We start from the raw sequence: 22119 nt of genomic DNA, 5'->3' as shown, positions 1-22119 counted from the left end.
GGACGTGGAGAATGATTGATGACTGTCCTCTTTACCTCTGCCCTTCATGGGTCTGAAGACTTACCAGAGGTTCTTTTCTCAAGACTGTGACGGGGTGTGGTCACAGATGACCCCCTGGGGTGGTGAAACGGCCACTGCCACTTGCCTTCCTGCTCTCTGGGGCTCCTCACTGCCTGGTCCTGCTAGGCCAGCTCTGCTGGTCTCCTCAGCCAAGGCCCCGAGCTAAGGTCCCTGCCCCCACTGAGAAGCAATACTGACACTGAACCACTTCAGGTCCAAGGAGAGTGCAGTTTAGGGCACAGCCTCCTGAGAGAGCACTCCCCAGATGCGATCAGACCTCAAGGAATTAGGTAAGCCACCTTTAACAATGAAAGGGAGAATGTGCACGCTGGTGCCCCCCCAGGTAACAATCACTTACACTGGGTTTGATAGAAATAAAAATGGTTTTATTCAGTTGAAACAGTAGGATTTAAGTAGTAATAAGTGAAGACAGGCAGAGCAAAGTGGGTTACAAATCACAAGAAACAAAACCGCTTGGCTAATTCTACATTGAAACCTCAGTACAAACTTAATCAAACTCACCCTAAAATCTCTTTTCCAGCTGCCCCTCCAAACCAGGGCTGTCTCTCCACCCTGGGGTCTCCGGCCCCTTCCTTCAGGTGCAGCCCAGCCAAAAGACCTAGGCTTCTGCTTTCTTATTCCTTTTGTTAAGGAGTTGAGGACACTCCCTACCAACCACTGCTCAGACTTAAGGACAAAAGATTGTTTAACAGTGGCTCATCTAGAAGTTGCAGGTAACACCCTCCATGTCTCCCATTTACACATTTGGAACTCACCAAGTATTCCCCACTTCATGTGTCTAATTTTCTAAACACAAATGGTACATATAACAGAGTAAGGTAAACAGAACCAGCAGATCATGACATGAAGATTGATGGGTTACATGAAATATTTTGCTCAAACCACCTTTGAGTTATGTATATTCATGTCCATGAGTCCACCTCATAAAGCATGAGGGGGCGGGGTCCGTCACACTAACCATATCCAATTTTTTAACTTTTACACTGTCCCCATAGATAAGATTTTCTAAACTTTTTATCATTTTTGTTGCTCTCTGCTGGACTCTCACCATTTGTCCACATCTTTCTGAAGTGTGGTGCCCAGAATTGGACACAGTATTCCAGCTAAGACCTCACTAGTGCCAAATAGAGTGGGATAGTTACTTCCCGTATCTTGCATATTAAATTGCTGTTAATACACCTCACACCTGTATGCGTTTTCACAACTGCATCGTGGTGTTGACTGATATTCAGTTTGTGATCCTTTATAACCCCCAGCTTCTTTTCAGCAGTGTTAGTAATGGCTAGTCAGTGATTTTTTTTCCACTTTGTAGCTATCTGATTTTTTTCCTTCCTATGTGAAATACTTTGAATTTGTCATTATTTAATATCCTCTTCTTGAGAGTACAGTCTTTCAGCAGGTTGTGCACCCACCTTACAGTAATTTGATCTTGACCACATTTCCCTAGTTTGCATGTGGAACTGTGGAAAAGCTTTACCAAAATCAAGATAGATTTTATCTACTGCTTCCCTCCCTTTCCCAGCCCCCATCCACTAGACCAGTAACTCAGTCAAAGAAAGAAATGAGGCTCATTTTTACATGATTCCTGGCTACTTCTTATAACCCTCTTATCTAGGTCATTGGTGGGGAACACAGCCCACATGCAGCCTGTGCACACCCTGTCGGTCGTCCTCCCACATGCGCCTCTCGCGCACTGGGGTCCTGCACTTACCTATGCCTTCCCCTTCCTCCCAGCACTTTCAGAGCACCACAAATCTGCTGATTCACGTTCTGTCCCTACTCCTCCCCCTTTGTTCTCTCCCTCCCAGAGCTTGAACACCTCAAATCTGCTGTTTGAATCAACTGCTATTGAAATACAGGCAGTCCCCGAGTTACGCGGATCCGACTTACGAACGGGGCTTTTCTCGCCCTGGAGGATTGGAGCGGCGGGACGCCCAGATGCGCTGCAGTCCCGCCGCCCCCGTCCTCCGGGGCGAGAAAAGCTGCTCCACGTCTCCCTGGTCTGCTGGGGGGGGAGCCCCCACCAGCAGACCAGGGAGACGTGGAGCAAAGCCGCGGAGCACGCCCGCAGCAGGACAGCCCGGGCGCGCCTGGGTTGTCCCGCTGCGGGCGTGCTCCAAGGCTTTGCTCCCCGTCTCCCTGCAGACCAGGGAGACGCAGAGCAAAGCCGCGGAGCACGCCCGCAGCGGGACAGCCCGGGCGCGCCTGGGCTGTCCCGCTGTGGGTGTGCTCCAAGGCTTTGCTTCCCGTCTCTCTGGTCAGCAGACCAGGGAGACGGAGCAAAGCTGTGGAGGACGCGGGCGGTCCCGCCACCCGCGTCTCCCTGGTCTGCTGGGGGAGGGGGGTGCAGCTAGTGCCCCCCCCCCAGCAGACCAGGCTTTTCTTGCCTACGCCTGGGGTAGAGCAGCTGGGGCGCTGCCGGGTTGGTCCCGCAGCACCGCTCCTCGGCGCTACTGGACCAACCCGGCAGCACCCCAGCTGCTCTGCCCCAGGCGTCCTGATTCAGCCACTGCTGGTCAGTTTCAGCAGTGGCTGAATCAGGACGCCTGGGGCAGAGCAGCTGGGGTGCTGCTGGGTTGCTCCAGTAGCGCCGAGGAGCGGCGCTACTGGACCAACCCGGCAGCACCCCAGCTGCTCTGCCCCAGGCGTCCCCAAGTCAGCCCGGGGCAGAGTTGCTCTGCCCCGGGCTTCCTGGAATTAGCCACTGATCAGTTTCAGCAGCAGCTGACTTGGGGACGCCTGGGTTTCTTAAGTTGAATCCGTATGTAAGTCAGAACTGGCGTCCAGATTCAGCCGCTGTTGAAACTGATCAGTTTCAGCAGCGGCTGACGCCAGTTCCGACTTACATACAGATTCAACTTAAGAACAAACCTACAATCCCTATCTTGTACGTAACCCGGGGACTGCCTGTACTAGTGAATTGAACTATTTGAATCTTCCTATTTTTTTTCCCCCTCAAAAGCTAGTTAGGAAAAAAACCCAAAGTATGTTGCAATATGTGCTCTTAAAATGATCAAGTGAGTTCTGCCCCTTCTCACTAGATATCTGTAGGATCCCAGCCATGCCCAAAAGACAGCAGTAGGGAGAGTAGAACTCTTAGGATTTTGGTGGTTTCCCAGAACCATATGGGATTGGTACCACAGTACTAAGGACTTATTGAGAGAGGAAGTTATGGGGTTTGTTTTGTTCCCTTGTTTAAAAAAAAGAGAAGTAATAATGCTATGTAGATGGAAACTTCTGACTAGTCCAGGAAAAAGAGGAATAAATGAATATATGCAGCAAGCATATATTATAAAATCTCACACTTTTTCTGAGATTTTTAGATGAGCAGATGTTGAGATTGGGTTATTGCCTTTCAGTTAGGAATTTTTAAAACAATAACTTGGTTTACATTTTTTAAAAACATGGAGTTGTGCATCCTGTTTGCTATGTATAATTCTCTTCCTCTGTCCCTTTTCTGCTTTTTGTTTGCTTTACTCACTTTGTTGCAATTGAATTGAAGTTCCTGGTGGAGGAGGCTGGTTTCCTAAGTGTTCCTGGAGAATTGAGTACAATGGGACCCTGATTCTGGCAGTGCTTTCAGGCACTGTCCTGTAATAAATATGTTGTGATGGGGGGGTCACCAGACCTTGCTGTTAAGTCTGCAGCTTTTCTCTTAGCACACAGCACTTCTCAGTCTGATGAAATGTTGGATTATGGTTAATTTTTAGTAACTTTTGGAGGTATTTTTTTTGGTGGGAATAGGGATGTGAGTGAATAGACAACTAACTGATAAGCCTAAGCCTGTATCAAAAGAGCAAAGGAGGGGAGAGGGAGCTGGCTTAAAAGCCAATTCCACACTGTCTTTGCAGTGCTGCCTTTCCTCTTCCTCCCCCCGTTGGCTCGCGCTGGGTCCGGGACCTATCCCCATTGCAGCTCTATCAGAGGCAGCAGCGCTGGGGGCAGCAAGGGGAGGCTGCGCTAGCGGCAGCAAACCAGCAGAGTTAGCTGTCAGACCCAGTGTGAGCTGGGACTGAACATGTCTTCCCTTATCAACTAATCGTGTAGTCAGTAAAAATTCTATTGACTACAAGATTAGCGAATTACCCACCTCTTAACATCCTTAGTGGAAAGTTGTGGCAAGCAGTTTGGGTGTCTCTGCTTTAATCTCTTACTAGGGTCAATTTTTGAAGCGTATTTGCTTCTTGGAATTGGGCATTGGTGTTTTTTATTGAAATTCCTGAATTAGGGGGTCTGCATTAAGGATGTTAAATATCAACAAATTGACTATTCGAATAGTTGATGCATTTTGCATCGACTATTTGATTAGTCAATAGGGTGCCTCCACCTTTGAAGTGTAGCAACAGCCCCTACTACGGCTGTTGGCACACTTCAAAGGCAAAAGCGCCATGTGGATTCTGGGATCAACTGGGGAATCCCCCACTGATCCCGGGTTCCACACAGTGCTTCTGCTTTAAAACACTGCAAGGACCCTGACTCCAGGCTCCCTGTGGCGATTCAAAGTGGCAGCGCTGCAGGGAGCCCAGGGTCAGCGGACGAATCCCCAGCTGATCCCGGGCTCCACACGGTGCTGCCACTTTGAAATGCTGCATGCAGCCGGGGAATACCCCGGCTGGTGCTGGGCTGCATGTAGTGTTTCAAAGCGGCAGCACTGCGTGGAGCCCATGGTCTGGCCCCAGGCTTCAAGCAGTGCTGCTGCTTTGAAGTATCCCTTCCCCCCCCCCTACCTGCCACTTGCTGCCCCTTTCTGATGGGGGGGGAGCTGGGAAGCCCAGTGGAGGGGCAGGTCCGGGGGGTGGGGCTAGCAGCAGGAAGGCCAGAAATGACCTCCCCTGGTCCTGCAAAATCCCTCATCTGGACTAGGGAGGTCCAACTTGTACTATCATTTGACTGAGGACCAACAGTAACAATACAAATGGCGTAATCATAGTAAGTTGTGGAAAAAATAGTTTCACGTTTTAATAATGCTTGGACTTAACTGTTTAGTTTAGGGATGTAAAAATGCGGTTAAAGCCCTGATTTTCAGAAGTGTTCAACACTCGTAAAAGTCACTGGAGGTTGCAATCACTTGGCACAATTATTACAAATCTGCACATTGTGATAGTAAAATGTCTATCACAGAGAAATTGACAGAATAGCAATTACATGTAAATAAATATGCAATTTGTCAGTCATGAGTGTGTACCAAAGATGTGCAATTTTTATGGCATTTTTGGCTAGTTTTCAATATGCTGTGGTACCAACTACATAAAATTAAATTGCCTTTTTTTTCTTAAAAGCTCTGTGCTATAGATATGCCATTTTATGTACTATAATTAGGGATGTAAATGAATAGTTGAATGGAGTATTTGACTACTTGCTCTCCCCTCCTCCCCCCACTGCCTCTCATGCAGAGCAAAGGGGGGGGGGGGGAGGAGGAATAGGAGCCAGTGCTGGGGGGACCACTGGGTTCTTACTACATTTAAAATGCAGAAATGTGGCATCCTGGGTTGGTGTGAGCCAGGGCTGTGTGGTCCCAGCTTGTGCCAAATCTAGAAGCCCCTGTTCGCAGTGGGAGGAGCAGCCTCTGTTCACCATGGATAGGGCTGGCCGCGGACAGAGGCTGCTGCTGCTGGAGTAGCCCCTGCCTGCAGCCAACCCTGAACAGGGGCTGTTGAATCTGGTGCAAGCCGGGACCAAGCAGTACTGGCTCATGCCGATCCAGGACGCTGCATTTCTGCATTTTAAATGTAGTAAGAACATGGTGGCTACTACATTTAAAATGCAGAGCTGCAGCGGTCCAGAGCCGGTGCGAGCCAGGACTGCTTAGTCCGGGCTTGTGCCAGCTCCCATAAGAGGGCCCTCTTGTCAACTAGGGGTGGGGAACCTGGGGCGGGATGTGGCCCCTGACCTGTCTGGATCCGGCCCCCAAGGCTTCAGGGATCCCCCCCCCAGCATTGAGGAGGCCATGCTGGTGCTCTAGCCCTTCTGCTGTCCCTCTGTGGGGCTGGAGCACACAATATCTACTAGGCTGGGCCCCCCTAGGCTCTGGTGTGCATGGGGAATGTGGGGAGTGTCTTTCTCCTTCTCAGACAGGGGCCACAATGGTGAGGGTGGTGATGGTTGTTTTTTGTGTGTTTGCTTCTCTTGTGTGTGACCCCTGACTGATTTTTCTGTGTATCAGTGGCCCCTGACCAAAAATGGTTCCCCACCCCTGGATTACATGATTAGTCAGATAACCGCTATTTAACATCCTTAACTATGATTGGGTAAAAATTAGTGCCACTTGCTTTGGTTTCCACTGCAAAAAATTAGAGTATAATTAATAAGCTGTCTGTATACTTCTTAGAGACAGTCAGCAAGACCTCTTATGGGATAGTAATTGAGCATCTACTTTGGAATGTCCTGTTCGATATGTCATAAAAAAGGCTTTAAGATGTAATTTGATATATTTTTCTGCGTAATGTTTAAATAGTTCAGAACTTCACATATGTAAACAGTTAACATTGTTATGTTAGGGAAACCCTTTGTAAACAAAACATAGGCAACAGATTTATTTGTGGGCACAAAGATTTTTCCATTGTGTCTGATACTTGCTGGCTTTAGCAGTCTTTGTTAATGAATGGACTTTACAATAATCCCTTCGATTCAGTAGCCATGTTCTGCCAGCATGTGCTTTTTAGTAGCGAAGAGAAGCTTGTTTACCTGAAGTAAGTTACCTAGGTAAGGTGTTCCCATATATACTGAATTTTGTAAAATGTAAGAACCATCAACTGTTATAATAAGGCAAAGATTTGAGATTTAATTTGAAGCTAACTATGAAGAAAATATGTATAGAGTATTATCTTTATAATTCTCTATATTTAATTGTCATTAAAGCCAATGATTGCAGTTGCATGAAACTGGGGTTCAGTCCCTGGTTCTGCTGCATATTTCCTCTGTGATGATAGATGTTATGGGTCCCGCCATGCTTTATGAGAATTGGCTTGTGAATATGCATGAGTTGAAGATGCTTTAAACAGAATACTTCATGAAACATATCTATTTTAAAGTTACAGTCTGCTAAATCTGTTTATCCTATTTTTGTGCATGCATCATTCTTGTATGTGAAGTTCGAAATATGAAGTGTGAATTTGGTTAGAATGCTAAAAGTGCTAATGAGGGCCATTACTGATGCTCTGGAAACTTAAATGGCTTGGTGATCGAGCCAACAACCTGTGAATGATTTTATTCTTGGACACGCAAACTATGGTTGGTCCTAGAAAGACATAGGCAAGGCCATCTGATGCTGTAACCCATTTTGGATCTTGTACTTTTCCACTTGAAGTAAGAGAAGTTTGAACTAAGCACAAAGAATTCCTGCCTCGGGCAAAATGGCTATAAGAGGGGAAAACCAAATAATGGGACAGTTGCCAGACACCAGGAGATTCCCCACTTAACCACCTAAGATGCCTAAATGAAACATCTAAGATTGAACAGTGGGAAGGATTAGGCCCAAGCTAGGGGATGCTTAGCTTCTGAAAAAGATGTTTAGATAAGCTGTTTAGATAGGGTAAGAATTCACATGTAACAAGTTTTTTAGTATATTAGAATTAGCTGATATCTTTTGTTTTAGTAAGATTTTGATCTGTTTTCACTTGCAACCACTAAAATCCTAATTTTTGTACTTAATAAAAACATTCTGTTTATTAGCAAGCCCATTGTAAATCTTACAAGGTGAGCAACCTTTGTGCATATTTCTCTTCAGTTGTTAAAGAAGGTGGACATCTTTGAGTTTTCTCTGTGTAAAACTTTGACTCAGGGTAAAACACATTGATTTGGGAGTTTTGGTTCCTCGTTGCTTTCAGCAGCTTTATAGCTAAGTTCTCCCAGAGCTGAAGTGGTTCATTGTCTGTGTTGCTCTGCAGGGTGCAGTAATCCAAACTCTCTGCTAAGGGAGATTAGTGCTTCTGGCCCTGCAGGACAGGTGGGGGTGGAGGTGGAAGAGAGGCCAGAGAGCAGGAAGGTAGGTATAGGTGGCTCAGTCAGATAGTGGTGGTGGGTAGGGATGTTAAGTATCAACTAATTGAATAGTCAATGCATTTTGCATCGATTGTTCGATTAGTCAATAGGGCGCCTCTGCCTTTGAAGTGTAGCTATAGCCCTACTGCTGTTGCTACACTTCAAAGGTGAAAGCCTGGCGTGGAACCCAGGGTCAGCAAGGGAGTCACCAGCTTTGAAATGCTACATGCAGCCTGGGGTTGCCCAGCTAGTCTTGGGCTGCACACGGCGTTTCAAAATGGCAGTGCCATGTAGAGCCCAGGATCTGGCCCCAGGCTTCAGGTGGTAGTGTCGCTTTGAAATTCCCCTTCTTTCTCCCCCCTTGTTGCCTCTGTCTGAGAGAGGCGGGAAGGGGTGGGGTAGTGACTAGTTCTTCACATCCCTAGTAGGGGGGGGACCATCCCAGAGGGATTTCTGTGATCTAACCCATCACAGTAGGCATGTCACTGATGGTTTATATGCCTCAATTCCCCATTGTAAAATTGAGAACTCTCCTCCCTCCCCCCGTCTTGTCTTGTCTGTTTGGATTGTACCCTCTTCTCTGTGTATTGTGCCTATGAAATTGGGGCCTCCAGGAACTGCTATAAGGCAACTCTGAGCTGTTCTCATAAGAAGACACCCACTAACCAGTACATTCAGAGTAACTGACTATTTTGGCAAAAGTTTAATTGAAAATAAATGCTAATCGTTCTGTGTATGGAGCTTAGTATTGCTTAGTGCTGGCTGCTCCATGTGCCTCTTGTCTTCAGTGGGAGATAATGTTGCGCTATTTACAGATTTTGGCCCCAGAAGAGAAGTCTATTCATTTTTGTGCCAAATTGTTATAGAACAAATGAAGACATTTTAATACCTTAATGTTAATGTGATCTTAAACTATATCTGGGGCTTCTCAGAGCATCTTCTCTATTTGTAACAAGGCAGTTTTAGTGTAGTTGTTGATGTCCTGGAAATTCAACATAAATAGAACTTTATATCCTTAATTAGTAGTGACTAATGATGGATTTCTTTTTAATTAGTAAGATTAATACAGGTCTTTTTTTAAGGTGATGAAAACTATTTTTGTGTAGAACTTCAGAACTACCTGCTTGAGAGAAGAAGGGTGATAGTCAGTAGAGATGTGAATGAGTAATCGAGTAGATGATTAACCTGTAAACCTAAGCTTATTGGTTAATCTTCTCAACTACTCGCATTCTTCCCCCCCCCCGCCTCTGTATCGGAGGCAGCAAGGGGGGGGAGCAGGAGCTGGTGCCAGGGGGAGCCAGCTTAATAGTTCATTGCCCTCCAGCACTGGCTCTGTGGTATTGCCTGCTCCGCCCCGCCCCTCCCCTCCACGCGGTTGCCTCTATCAGAGAGGCTGCTGGGGAGGAGGTGCAGGGGAGTCTGCCAGGAAGCAGCCTCTGCTCACGGTGGGTCCTGGCTCACCGCAGGCAGCCTCCCTTCTCCCTCTCCCCCAGGAGCTTCTCTCTGCAGGGAGCTTGGACCCCCCCTTCCCTCAAACAGAGGCTGTTGTCACCCTGCGCTGCTACCAGCCCCACCCCTGGGGAATATAGAATAGTCAACTAACTGCTAACAATTTATGCAGTTAGTTGACTATTCTATTACCCACATCTAGTGGTCAGGAATCAAAATAGTATATTGAGCACTTAATGTTGAAGCATTTTAAATGTCTAGAAGTGTCTCTATCATATTCAAAATTCTCATTCTTTAGTTATATCAACTGCCCAGTAAGTCTGCTAAAAACTTATTTATTCTGCAGTAAGCCTGCAAAAACAGTCAAACACATTCTCCTTAAAATAAATGTTGAGCAGTTTGTTGCAAATAGACTTCAGACTGCATAAATGATGCTATAGATCTTCTACTTGTAAGGGATTTAATTATTAATTAATTTGGTCTTATGTGACTGATTTTTGTCTTGTTTTTATGACAGTGATCACATGGAAAATATTTATGGGTATTTAATGAAATATACCAATCTCGTCACTGGCTGGCAGTATCGGTAAGTCCAAATGTTGTTGTTGAATTTTTTTTAATAAGGTTGGTTGATATTATCTAAATCAGTATGTTTTTCAGCCATTTTTTTCCGCTAAGCAATTAAAATAGTGGAAAATGCTTATGTATTTTTCAGATTTAATATTGGGTTAAACCACCAAGTAGATAAGAAATGGACCTGCTACATCAATTTTAGGAATAACATTTTGTGTTAGTACATGACTAAGAGATTAATGAAAAGCAGAGTGAGAGTATTATGAATTTAAATGGCCTTTTGTTGTGATGTATGAGTGTAAGGGAGGGCATTCAGCAACACTTTCTCAAACTTTAGTTCATATGACACCACAACAATGCAACCAGCTTTGCAGTTGGAGGCACATGTTGTCTAATTGCAGCAGGTTGCACAACACTAGTGGCAGAGATTTAGCTAAGGATACCTCTTAAATACCTTCTTTTGTGTGCTGTACAAGTTCCAAGGTGTTTTCCTCCTAACTAGCATTGGTCCAGAGGTATAAATTGCGCTCCCCTATCTTTGTGGCTGTCCTTGCTGTGTCCTAAAGTTTCTCATATGCCCATTGCTAAATCTTTCAAGACTACATTCCTGAAGTATCATAAATGTACTTTTAATTTATTTAGCAACAATTCATGTACACCGTGCAAAGTTGTGATCTTGAAATAGTCATTGTATGAATTTCATCTTGTGCAATTTTAAGCTGTAGTTAGTATGTGCACTGAGGTTATGCTGACAAGTTGTATTTGCATAAATACATTTGGTGTCTCATGGTCCAATTAAAACTAAAACCAATTCTCCCAAACTTAGATGGAGATAGTCTTGGTTGGGTGGTGGTGACTTATGTTAAAATGACGTGCATTAGTTTTATTTTATAAATGGACTTTTTATCACAATCACAGATTTTTTGTTTTAAACAATGAAGCTGGCCTATTGGAGTACTTCGTGAATGAACAGTCTAGAAATCAAAAACCCAGAGGTACCTTGCAGCTAGCTGGAGCTGTAATTTCACCCAGTGATGAAGACTCTCATACCTTCACGGTTAATGCAGCTAGTGGAGAGCAGTATAAACTAAGAGGTATGACTTAAGTTCTTGGACAGAAGATTTTTTCCACTAGAGGACACTCCTACCTGCTATATCTAGTTGTAGTTTTGCATTTGGTTGTCTCTTTGTTTGCTTTAGAAACAGATGAACAAAACTACACACGCAGAATATAATGTAATAGTGAGCGGCCCCAATATCTCTGGGATGGTGTCTTTGTTTCCAAGACCATAAATTCTATTTGAGAAGGAACCTCAGTAGGCAGTCCCTTAAGTTCTGTATTTCAGTGTTTCATAAGTTACGGTAGGTAACAATGTTGCACTGCCTTTTCAATATGAGCCACACTAGACTAATATTTAATATTAGACTTTTCACTTTTAAAATTTGATTGCTGATTGGAAGATAGCCAGCCAATAATTCCCATGGAAAGAAGCTTAAGGTATCAGTACTGATACTTGAATCAGTGGTTGGGAACCACTGCTCTATAAGCATCTTAGTCTAGAGCCATAGAAAATAACTTTTATGGAAACATGGGCTAATTGTGTTTGTTCCTTTTTTCTGGAGGCTCACTACTGCAGTCTTCCTGACCTGTGTGTCTCCTTGTCTTAGATGTAGTTAAGCAAAAAGGAAGTTGTACATTCCTTTTGAAGGACAATAAAACTAGGATACACTATTGGTTCCATGCATTGTAAATAGTTTTATTTGGTTTCTCTCTTTACCCAGAGAGAAGAGAGAGCCTACTGTATTCAAGTGCCACATTAGTGTTATTTTAAAGGATTAAGAAAAATTATCTGTACTCTTGCCTGTACTTCAGTTTTTGTTCCTGTACGAAATTCTTTTTGTTTGCTATTTATCAGCCACTGATGCTAAAGAACGGCAGCATTGGGTTAGTAGACTCCAGATATGCACGCAGCATCACACAGAAGCAATTGGAAAGGTACTGCATGATTTTAATGTTTGTTTTTTTTAAATAAAAACATGAGAGAAAATATTCACATTCTTGAATGGTTAAGGTCTCTGGTAAAAGTAACTGAAAACTGATATATTCGGCTAAATCATGAGCTAAGATTAAGGTAGAAACCTGAACACTTCCCAAAACCTAGGAAGAAAACATGACCAGGTGGCTGCGTACACTTGACCTATAGTCTGTAATAGAAATGGTCTTTTCCAAAAATCTCTCTATATTTTAGAGGTTTCTGTCTGCATATCTGTCTATGGGTCAAGAACTCCAAATTAAATGGTAAAGAGCTAGGATGGGGTGGGCAATAATTTTTAATGGGGTGGGGGTCACTCCAAGATTTTTGGTAAGAGGTCAAGGGCTGCACTTCTGTGGAGAGAGTGAGGGGGCTGGGACGGCGGGTGGGGTGTAGAAGGGAGCTTGGGATGGAGGACTGGGATGCAGGAGGGAGTGTGGAGTCTGAGAGGGAGTTTGGATGAAGGAGGGGGTTATGCTCTGGGACAGGGATTTGGGGTGCAGGGTCCAGGAGAGATTATGAGAGCAGAAGATTATTCTGGCCTGGGGGAGGAGTGTAGGGGGGTTGCAAGGTCTGGGAGGGAGTTGTGATCTAGGAGAAGGGGGGGGAAGGGGACGCAGAGGGATTGGGTGGTGATGTGGGGCAGGAGAATAGGGTGCAGAGTCAGGGAGGGGGTATGGGTGCAGGAGAGGATTTTGGCATGAGGGAAGGATGTAAGAGGGAGTGCAGCATCTTGGAGGGAGTTGTGACCTCGAGGAGATGGGGAGAAGGGATACAGAAGGTTTGGGTGGTGGCCTGGGGCAGGTAGTTAAGTGGAGAGGAGATGGGGTACCAGAGGCAGGCTTTGGCTGGGAGGCACTTACCTACGTGGCTCCCAGCCAGCAGTTTTGTACAAACCTGAGATAGGCTCCATGCCTTTGTGTGTGGGGTGGTGGTGGGGGAGAGTGCTGCTCCATGTGGCTCTGCTCCAACACAGAGAGGGAGGGAGGAAGAGTGAGGAGGCTTCATTCATTGCCTCTGCCTTCAGCAAAATTTCTCAGCTCCAACTGGCCAGAAAGTGGCCAGTGGGACCTCGGATTTTGTTAGTGGGTGGGAACAATGTGAAGCTTTCTCCTCCCTGCCCAGCTTGCAGAGCAGTTAGCAGCCTGCTCTTTAAAAACAGCTGTCCCTGCTCTGTAGTAAGGGTGTTGGCAAGGTGGCCATGGACTGGATTTGGTGCTCTGGATCCGGCCTGCTAGCCACCTCTTTCCCACCCTTGTGCAAGGACCACCAAATTTGGTGTGCAGCGTTCTTTTATCCTAACTTAAAGCAAGGTCAGGGTTTGGTTGTTCCAGGAAAATCAGATGTGCCTGGAATTTGATAGTTTTCCATAACCTGGAAAGGGAGGAGGGGAAGGGAATCCTCCTACTCACCACTGGAGGGCAGCAAATCCAGGGGGGAGCTCTCCTGCAGAGAGATCACTGGGGGCTCCTCCATTTTGCCTGCTGCTGGTAAATGGCCTTCCTACCACAAACTTTTCCCACCACTACCAACTCCCTATCTCTCCCCCCCCCCCCCCCCGCCCCTTCTCCCCAGAACACCACTGGGGCTGGTCAGCTCAGCTCCAGCTGCTCCCCCCAGGACCCATTGGCAGGGCCCTTCCTGCATGCACTGCTGAGCAGTGGACACTGTAGCCCAGTCACCCGTTTCCGACTGGACCAGGGAGCATGATGGGTGAGGCCTGCATGGCCCCCCTTCCCCTCCAGCCGGGTCTGGAGAATGCCAGTGGGGGAAGCCTGTGAGGACCCTCCCTCCCCCTTGGCTCTGGGGAATGCTGCCAGTGGAGGCTTGTGTGGCTTTCTCCCACCCCCTCCTGGCCCAGGGAGCACTGATTGGGGAGGCCTGCATGCTCCCTTTCCCCAGCCCAAGCCCCCAACTCACTCCCTTCTCATCCCAGCTGCTCTCCCCACACACTAGGCTGGTCCCTCCCTCCCCGTCCCTGGGCTGGTACCCTTGCCAAATGCCAGACTGCTTCCACCTGACCCTGTGCCAGCCTGAGGTGTGCTGGCAGGAGGCCAGTGCACTTCCTTACCCCACCCTCCAGCATGCACCTGAACTGCACTTGGTAAAACTGCTAGTATATAATGAGGTACTGTACCATAAAATGGTGAAGGCATTGCAGCCTGGTCCCAGCTGGTCATGTGGCTGCTAGGACAGAGTATAAAAGGAAGGGGCACCTGAAGTTTCAGGTTTATTAAAGTTTTCCTTTGCTTCTGTTTTGTGGGCGAGCCTCCAGAGCCCTGAGGAGAGGGCCATAAAAGGACTATACAGGACTATGTAGCACTTTAAAGACTAACAAGATGGGTTAGTAGGTGATGAGCTTTCATGGGCCAGACCCACTTCCTCAGATCAAATAGTGGAAGTGGGTCTGGCCCACGAAAGCTCATCATCTAATAAACCATCTTGTTAGTCTTTAAAGTGCTGCATAGTCCTGTATTTTGCTTAAGCTACACCAGACTAACACAGCTACATTTCTATTACTATAAAAGGACTAGTGGTTGGAAGTTAACTTCTCCGTCCTTGGTTGTTCACACCAGGTGCATTTCACAGGTACATTTAGGATGGAACTTTGAAGTTTAGTGATTTGAACTAATGTTAAGTGTCCTAACCTGAAATGTTCAATACAATTTTGCTACAACATGCGATAAATCTGATTTATTTTCAGTGATTTTAAAACCAATATTTTACTTTTACTCATAGAATTTCTAGAAATGTTAATTTAAAAAAACCCTGGGTGGGTGGGTGGGTGTGTGTGTGTTTAAAGCTTTGTAAAATTCCAGTATTGAGCTCTTGACTAGTTTGAGTGCAGCATAGTGGATATCTGATGAAAAGGTATTGTTCACTGTGTTATGCTATTACTAATTTTAGCAAGTCCATTTTCAAGGTGTGACCCTGAGTGCACTAGGAGTTAATTTATTGCAGTGATACAATGCAGACATTCATCAAGGTGAAAATGTTTGTGGGAGGTCATGTTCTTTCATTTGATAAGGATATCTTGCTTCAGCAAGGCTGACTGTTCTCTTGTAACACAAGAAGTCAGTTCCACCCAATTATGATACGGCTGTTTTTGTCCCCAGAATACATTCTACTAAAGTTTTGCTATGTAGGTAGCTTTTCAATATTTAAAAATACTGGAAGTGTGCAGCTATACTGAATACAGCTTTTTGTGCTAAATTTCTTGAGTTTTTTAGAACTTGAGTTTTGAATTATAGCTCAGATTTCCAGTTGAAATTTTCATTTTTTGCTGGGCTTGTTAAAAAAAAATGTTTTGTGTCCAAATTAACTTGCATGAATTAGATTTTAAAAAGCCTCCATAAATCCATGTTCCTTGAGATGAGTTTCTAGAAAGGCTGAAGACTATTACGGCCTGCTAGCTCCTTTCACAAATCACTTTGCTGCTTTAGTGAATGCTGTATGTTAGAAATATGTTCCTTAATTTTTGCTTCACTTAACCTCAACTTTGGGGTGGAGTGAGGGGTGGGGGGCTAAAACTCTTAAGGTCCTTCTAAAACAGGATTAACTCCTCAAGATTGGCTCTTACTCTTCTATCATCCAGAGACCGTGCCCTAGGTCTACAATACTTAAGTTATAATCATGGTATAAAATCCATGCTCCTGAGCAATATAGTTATACCTACCTAACTCCTGGTGTAGACAGTGGGAGGAATTATCCCAACAACAGAGTTACCATCCCTCAGGAAGATGGGGTACCTGTGCCAATGGGAGAAACTTTCCTGTCCGCATCAGTAGTATTTTCACTAAGTGTTGCTGTGGTGTAATCCTAGATAAGTCCTACAAGTATTTCATTTTGTCTTCTATGTTGTTGTAAATGAAATTCTTCTCTATTAAATGTCAGATTCAACCCTGTGTAGGCTGTTACTTGTCAGTTTGCATGTCAGTCTTCCTACACAGCCAAATTTGATTAGAAGGGCCTACTGCCTAATCATATAAAGTGATAAATGTTTCATCTCAATTCCTGGGTTGCATGTTAGCAAACACAAGCTAACTGTAAGCAGTTTAGCAAGACAATCAGAAATAGTACAAAAGAACAGAAACATCCTCAGTTTGTGCTCTGAAATTACCAGATTTGCTGAAAAAACAGTGAATTAAGTTACCTTGTCCACTCTCACTTTATTTAAATCTTGATTTTTATATTCTGATTTATTTATGTGCATAATTAAATGTTTGTTGGGTATTAGAAATTTTAAATTTCTTGCTTTTTTTATTACTTAGAACAATCCTCCTCTGAAATCTCGCAGCTTCTCTCTTGCTTCTCAAGGAAGTAGCAACTCTCCCGGTGTTCAGAGAAGACCCAGCCAAAATCCAGTTTCCTTTTTTAATGTTGGACATCACAAGTTGGCAACAGGAAAGAGAGTGCCTATTCTGCAGCCCGACCACCTAGTAGATGTTAGAGAGGTTTGTATGAATCAAAATTTAAATGTTACTTTGAGAGCACCAACATATTACAGTATTGTCCTTACTGTTTTGGATGAGACAGAAACCCCGATAGTTTTAGTTGGATATAGAATTCCTACATAGACCTAAACTATACAGGTGTGCTGTTGTGTGAGGTTAAAAACCTGTAGTGTTCCCATTCCAGAGCTGGCAGCATTTCAGTGGCGGTGGAAGTGATCAGAATGTATTTTCTATTTCAATTTAGATATGTAAAGTGCTTTGGCATTAAAGGTTTTTTTTTATATATATATGTTATGTTATATTATTTAAATTGTTGAATGGGAGGTGACTTCAGTGCCTGTTACCTGTTATACAATATGCTGATTTTAAAGGAACAAGGGACCTTGAAGTGCTTGTATTTCGACAAGGATCTCTCCTGGTAGCTGTAGTTTTCACTGCACAGCACTTCCCAAAAGACGCAGATTTCCAACCAGTAATATTTCCTTTGTTAGACTTTGCACTACTTTCTTTAGCCCATGGAATTGAGAGAACTTGGGCCACAGAAAGTTATTTATACAGAGTTCTGGTTTTATGAGATGAAAATACAGGGAACACAATGGAAATGGCAGGGTTTGGTCCCTTTAAATACTTGCATTCTGTTTGGGTGCTGACAGGTTCAGCCGTTCCTCTAAGCACCATGATGCACTAGAGTTGTGAAAGCAGGAAAAAAATTGTGAAGGGAAGAGGTGCTGATTCCTAGGCAGTTATGGTCCATGAACGAACAGCTCTCCTCCAGTTTATTTTCTAATACAGGCTGAACCTCTCTCAACTGGGACACACTGGTCTGGCAACATCCGTGGTCCAATAGGGCCAGAGTCCCGGAGGCAGGCCAGAGGCAGGAACCCTCTAGGAGCTGGGAACCCAGCTAAACTGGCTGCAGGGGGGATCAGTGGCCGGAAGCCTTGCAGCCGGTGTCCAGCTGAGCCAGCGATAGAGCAACTGGAACATCAGCGGGCTCTGGTGAGACCACAGGCTGCTGCAGCACAGCAGGCAGGGTCAGGAGACCCGGCAGCAGAGCTGGTGCTGCTGTGGTAGGGCTGTGCGGATGCTACTGTGGCAGGGCCGCAAGCATCAGCAGTGTGGCTGGGAGCCCCACCGGCAGGATCTTAAGCTATTGTGGTAGGGCAGCAGGGCTGGTGGCCCCATGCCAAGAGTGGAGCTGAGCTAAGGAGCCAGTGGCAGGGGGCCAAAAATGACTTCCCCTGGTCCAGCAAAATCCCTTATTTAGGACCACGCAGGTGTCAAGGGTGCTGGACCAGGGCGGTCTACCCAGTGGAAGTAAGGTTAATGCAATTCATAAGATTGGTCTGCATAATGTCCTCTGAGATCTATGTATGAAAAGAGCGAACTTACTTTATCTTTGGTCTTCTTATATTGTTAGAGAAGGGTTAACCAATTTGTACATAGTTTTATTTTGTTACAGCCTAGTGCAAGTTAGCCTTATGTAAGGGAGAGGAAGTATATACTAATTTTGCCATGGAATGAATGGGTCTGAGTGCTGTTGATGTGCATGTGTATTGGAGGGAAGAATCTGGCCCCTAGTACTGCCAAAAGTGAAAATTAAGATACCCGTATGCCCCTCTCTGTGTTTCTTTGCAGCATATCAGTGAATTAGGTGTCTGGTAAGAGATGTCTCTAAAGTTACCAGATTTGCTTATTAAGTAGCTCTTTCTACAGGCAGCGGATCTTTAGTAGCTCACCAGAGAAGAATCCCAAATCAGAAAGAGGTGGTTCATCAGTCAGGGATTGCCAGCAGGGAGGTTGGAGGGATAGCTAGAGAGAGTGTGGGAGTATTTTTGATGCTGGAGGACAGTAAGAGGGACCATGAATTTGGGAAGATTGTTGGGGTCAGTAACAAAACCTACAATCTCTTTGCTCCCAACTCTGTGCTAATGACAGCCTCAATCAGGGAGACAGGCTGAGAGCATGTGAAGATTTTTTTTGTACAACTATTGCATTCCATATCAGAATCTCTTAAACACAGCTAAGTCTGCAAAATGAGGCCCTCAGGAATCAGGCAATGTGAGCATTCAGGTTGTATAAGGCTGCAGCTAAGGTGCATCTGAGTGTGTGGTGTAGAATCTGATATGTACGTTGTGGTTGGCTATATGTTGGGTTAGAAAAGGAAGTTTACTGTGAAGACTCAACGTGTTTAGGTATTATGGCAGTTGAGTAGAAAGGCAAGTGAGCTGAGATTAGTGTGGAGAAAAATCCTGGTTTCAGTAGGGATCATGTGGATAGAAAATGCATTGGAGTTTTCTTTAGCTGTCAGTTACCAGACTTTTTTTTTTAGTGTGGAAATTGCCTTGATGTGAGCAATCCCTATGCCTCGAATCTGATTCATGTGCTTCTTAGAAGATGCACTGCCAAGTGGATCTTGCCTTCAGCTACATGTGTCCACTGAATGTGAAACCTTACTCATCTTTTTCTCTCCTCCTATCATATCCTAGACAGTGTTGTCCACCACCAAAACCTTCACATAGCCGTCCTAGTGGCCCAGTGGCTATTGATTTGTCCAGTATGCCAGGCTGCCCTTAAAGGAGTAGATATGAGTTGGCTCAAGCCTATCTTTTGTTGCAGGCATTATATTCAAAACAATATGCTACATAATGAGTGTTAATACAGGTTGTACCTCCAAAAACTAGTACTCTCTGGTCCAGCAACATCCGTTGTTTGGCAGGACCACAGATGCTCCTAGATCAGAGAGCCTGGGAGCCTAAGGGCAGGAGGGCCAGCCAGCTGGGGGAAGCGTGATACCGGGGCCAGAGCCTCACAGCAGCCTAGACTGGCGCTGGGCTGCAGCTCCTGGGAGCTTGAGGCTGAGGTCAGAACCCCATGGCTGTGCAGGACCAGAGTCCTCCAGGAGCTTTTTGGAGTGTGGGGCCGGGACTGGAGCCCTGAAATAGTTCCCTGAGCATGGCAGCCCCCAGGAGTGTGAGGCTGGAGTCAAGCACTGTGGCAGCGCGGGGTTGAATCCCCAGAGGAGCCTGTTGGAGTGCAGGGCTGAGGCTGTAGCCCCACACAAACCCTGGGGCTGGAGCCCTACAGCAGACCCTTGGAGTGCAGGGCTAGGGCTGGAGCCCCACGGCTGTCCCTGGATGAGTGGGGCTAGAGCCCTGCAGCAGGAGTCAGAACCTCTGTTGCCAGGGAGCTGGCAGTAACTGGGCAAGCAGCCCAGCCAAGTTGACTTTGCGGGGGGGAGGCAAGGCAGGATGCCTGTTGGGGTAGCCTTGGGAGCCAGTGGCAGGAGACATCCCCGGGTACGGAAAATTCTCTCGTTCGGGACTGGTAAGGTCCCAGTGGTGCTGGACTAAGGAGGTCCATCCTGTACAAGATGTCTTTAAAAGAGAGCATGTGAGTGAGAGAACGTGGTAGCTGTTGTGTGTTTAAGGCATTAAGTTAGTTCTAGATCATCTTGCACATATTGTGGAGTTGGTGCACATAAGGGATGCCTTCCCCCGCTCTCCCTTTCTCAAAAAATGATTCAAGTAAAGAGAAAGTAGAAAAGGAAGGAGGGAAACATTATGGAGGGATGAGAACATTATTAATAGGTAGAATAAAGCATAACTCAAAGGGATCTGCATCTTATGGTACCAGTTACACTGAATAGGTGTCACTTAAAAACTAGGGCAAAAAATATATTAGAGACATCTGTTTGATTTATAGAATTTGTTTGTAAAGTACAGAAGGCAAAAGAAAGATGTGGATAAAAGATAAGTTACCATTTAAACATGAGTTCTAAAATAAAAATTAAAGGGGGAAATAGACTTTTGCATATTGTGTTCCCAGTAAAATGTTCTTACAGTGGAGTGGCTTTGGAAAAAATGTGCCCCAGTCATGTGATATTTTTGTTGTAATAGCGGGATTAAACAGCTGATAACGTTAGAGATGTGAAGTGCCCTCAAGAACCACGAAAAACATTAGTCTGCATTCCTATGGCTTCTGCTGTTTTAAGAACTGGTTAAACCACTTTCTCCTTTAATCTGATGCCTGTTGTAACAAGTTTCATGCTGAAACTTAAATATCTAAGCTACAAAGGTAGACTGTTTTAGGTTCTTCAGTATATCAGAAATACCCTTCCTTTCAGGAGATGTATTTGGTATGGGGAAAACTAATTTAGCATATTGTAAGTGTGGACGCTACCTGCTTCTTTTAATCCTCAAGTCACATAAAAATAGAAAACTTCAGGAAGAGCAGAAGAGAAAATAAATGACACTGATGCTAGTCTCCATGTAAAAGTTATACTGTAGCTGTTTTAGCAAATTATCCTTTTTTATAGAGCTATTTTGCAGTCTGTGAAAAGTAATTTTCTTTTGATAGAGGAATCTTTGAAGATCTTTGATTAAGCTTCCAAGTGATGAATGACATTCTTAAATGTCAGACTGCACTCTGCAAAAAAGAGAGGACCTGAATCATAGTGATGGTGATGAAGGCCTAGATTGAGTCCCCCTTAAAATGCCAACATTCAGGAAGCAGTACAGGCAGTCCCCGAGTTACGCGGATCCGACTTATGTCGGATCTGCAGTTACAAACAGGGTTTGCTCCGCGTCTCCCTGGTCTGCTGGAGACCAGCAGACCAGGGAGACAGGGAGCAAAGCCTCTGAGAACGCCGGCAGCGGGACAGCCACGGCACGTCTGGGCTGCCCGCGTGCTCCCTGGCTTTGTTCCCCATCTCCCTGGTCTGCTGAGAGCTAGTACCCCCCCCCCCCCCAGCAGACCAGGCTTTTCTCCAGACGCCTGTGGTAGAGCAGCTGTGGCGCTGCCGGTTGGTCCCACAGCGCCACTCTGGGCGCTACTGCACCAACCCGGCAGCACCCCAGCTGCTCTGCCCCAGGCATCCCCAAGTCAGCCGCTGCTGAAACTGACCAGCGCTGACTACTGGAAGCCCGAGGCAGAGTTGCTCTGCCCCGGGCTTCCTGGAATCAGCCACTGATCAGTTTCAGCAGCGGCTGAATCTGGACGCCAGTTCCGACTTACATACGGATTCAACTTAAGAACAAACCTACAGTCCCTATCTTGTACATAACCCGGGGACTGCCTGTACTTTGATTTTTTTTTTCCTTGCATTTGTGTGAAGTGAATCACAACAATTTTTTGAAGGTTACAGAGAGAGCGCTGTAGAAAATAATCTTCATCTTCTGGTTTGGAATGTTTCACTATTGGATTACGTGATAGGGTGTAATTATATATTTACATTAGGAACATCAGTAGAGTGCTCTGGAAGCATAAAGATGAGGAATTTGCTGTGTCGGTTATTAATCTGGAAGTGTTAAGCAGACTGCTTTCCTTTTTCCTCTGTATACTCTTATTTGATTGATAGGCAAACCTAAAAGTTTTGTCAGAATTTATAGCCTGTCCTTCATAGATTCATATATTCTAAAACCAGGAGGGATCATGTGATCTAGTTTGACATCTTGTATAATACAGGCCAAAGAACTTCCCAAAAATAATTCCTAGACTATATATTTTAGAAAAGCATCTGAGTTTGATTTTAAGAATTGAGAATGATAG

At 45.2% G+C, this 22119-nt stretch overlaps 1 protein-coding gene across 4 annotated transcripts in view; it reads left to right on the top strand.

Annotated features, from left to right (window-relative positions):
* OSBPL11 (oxysterol binding protein like 11) overlaps positions 1-22119 on the top strand; it is an 89248-nt gene that overhangs the window by 36919 nt on the left and 30210 nt on the right. For all 4 annotated transcript variants that reach the window (XM_075933184.1, XM_075933183.1, XM_075933182.1 and 1 more), the window contains 4 exons: positions 10028-10096; positions 11002-11177; positions 11999-12078; positions 16387-16569. In XM_075933184.1, the coding sequence (XP_075789299.1) occupies positions 10035-10096; positions 11002-11177; positions 11999-12078; positions 16387-16569 (501 nt within the window). In that variant the 5' untranslated portion in view covers positions 10028-10034. The remainder of the gene's footprint in view (positions 1-10027; positions 10097-11001; positions 11178-11998; positions 12079-16386; positions 16570-22119) is intronic.

Source organism: Pelodiscus sinensis, chromosome 7 (genome assembly GCF_049634645.1).
Source record: "Pelodiscus sinensis isolate JC-2024 chromosome 7, ASM4963464v1, whole genome shotgun sequence".
Taxonomy (NCBI): Eukaryota; Metazoa; Chordata; order Testudines; family Trionychidae; genus Pelodiscus; species Pelodiscus sinensis.
Note: the sequence above shows the minus strand (reverse complement) of the source record. Positions and strands in the feature narration are given on the sequence as shown.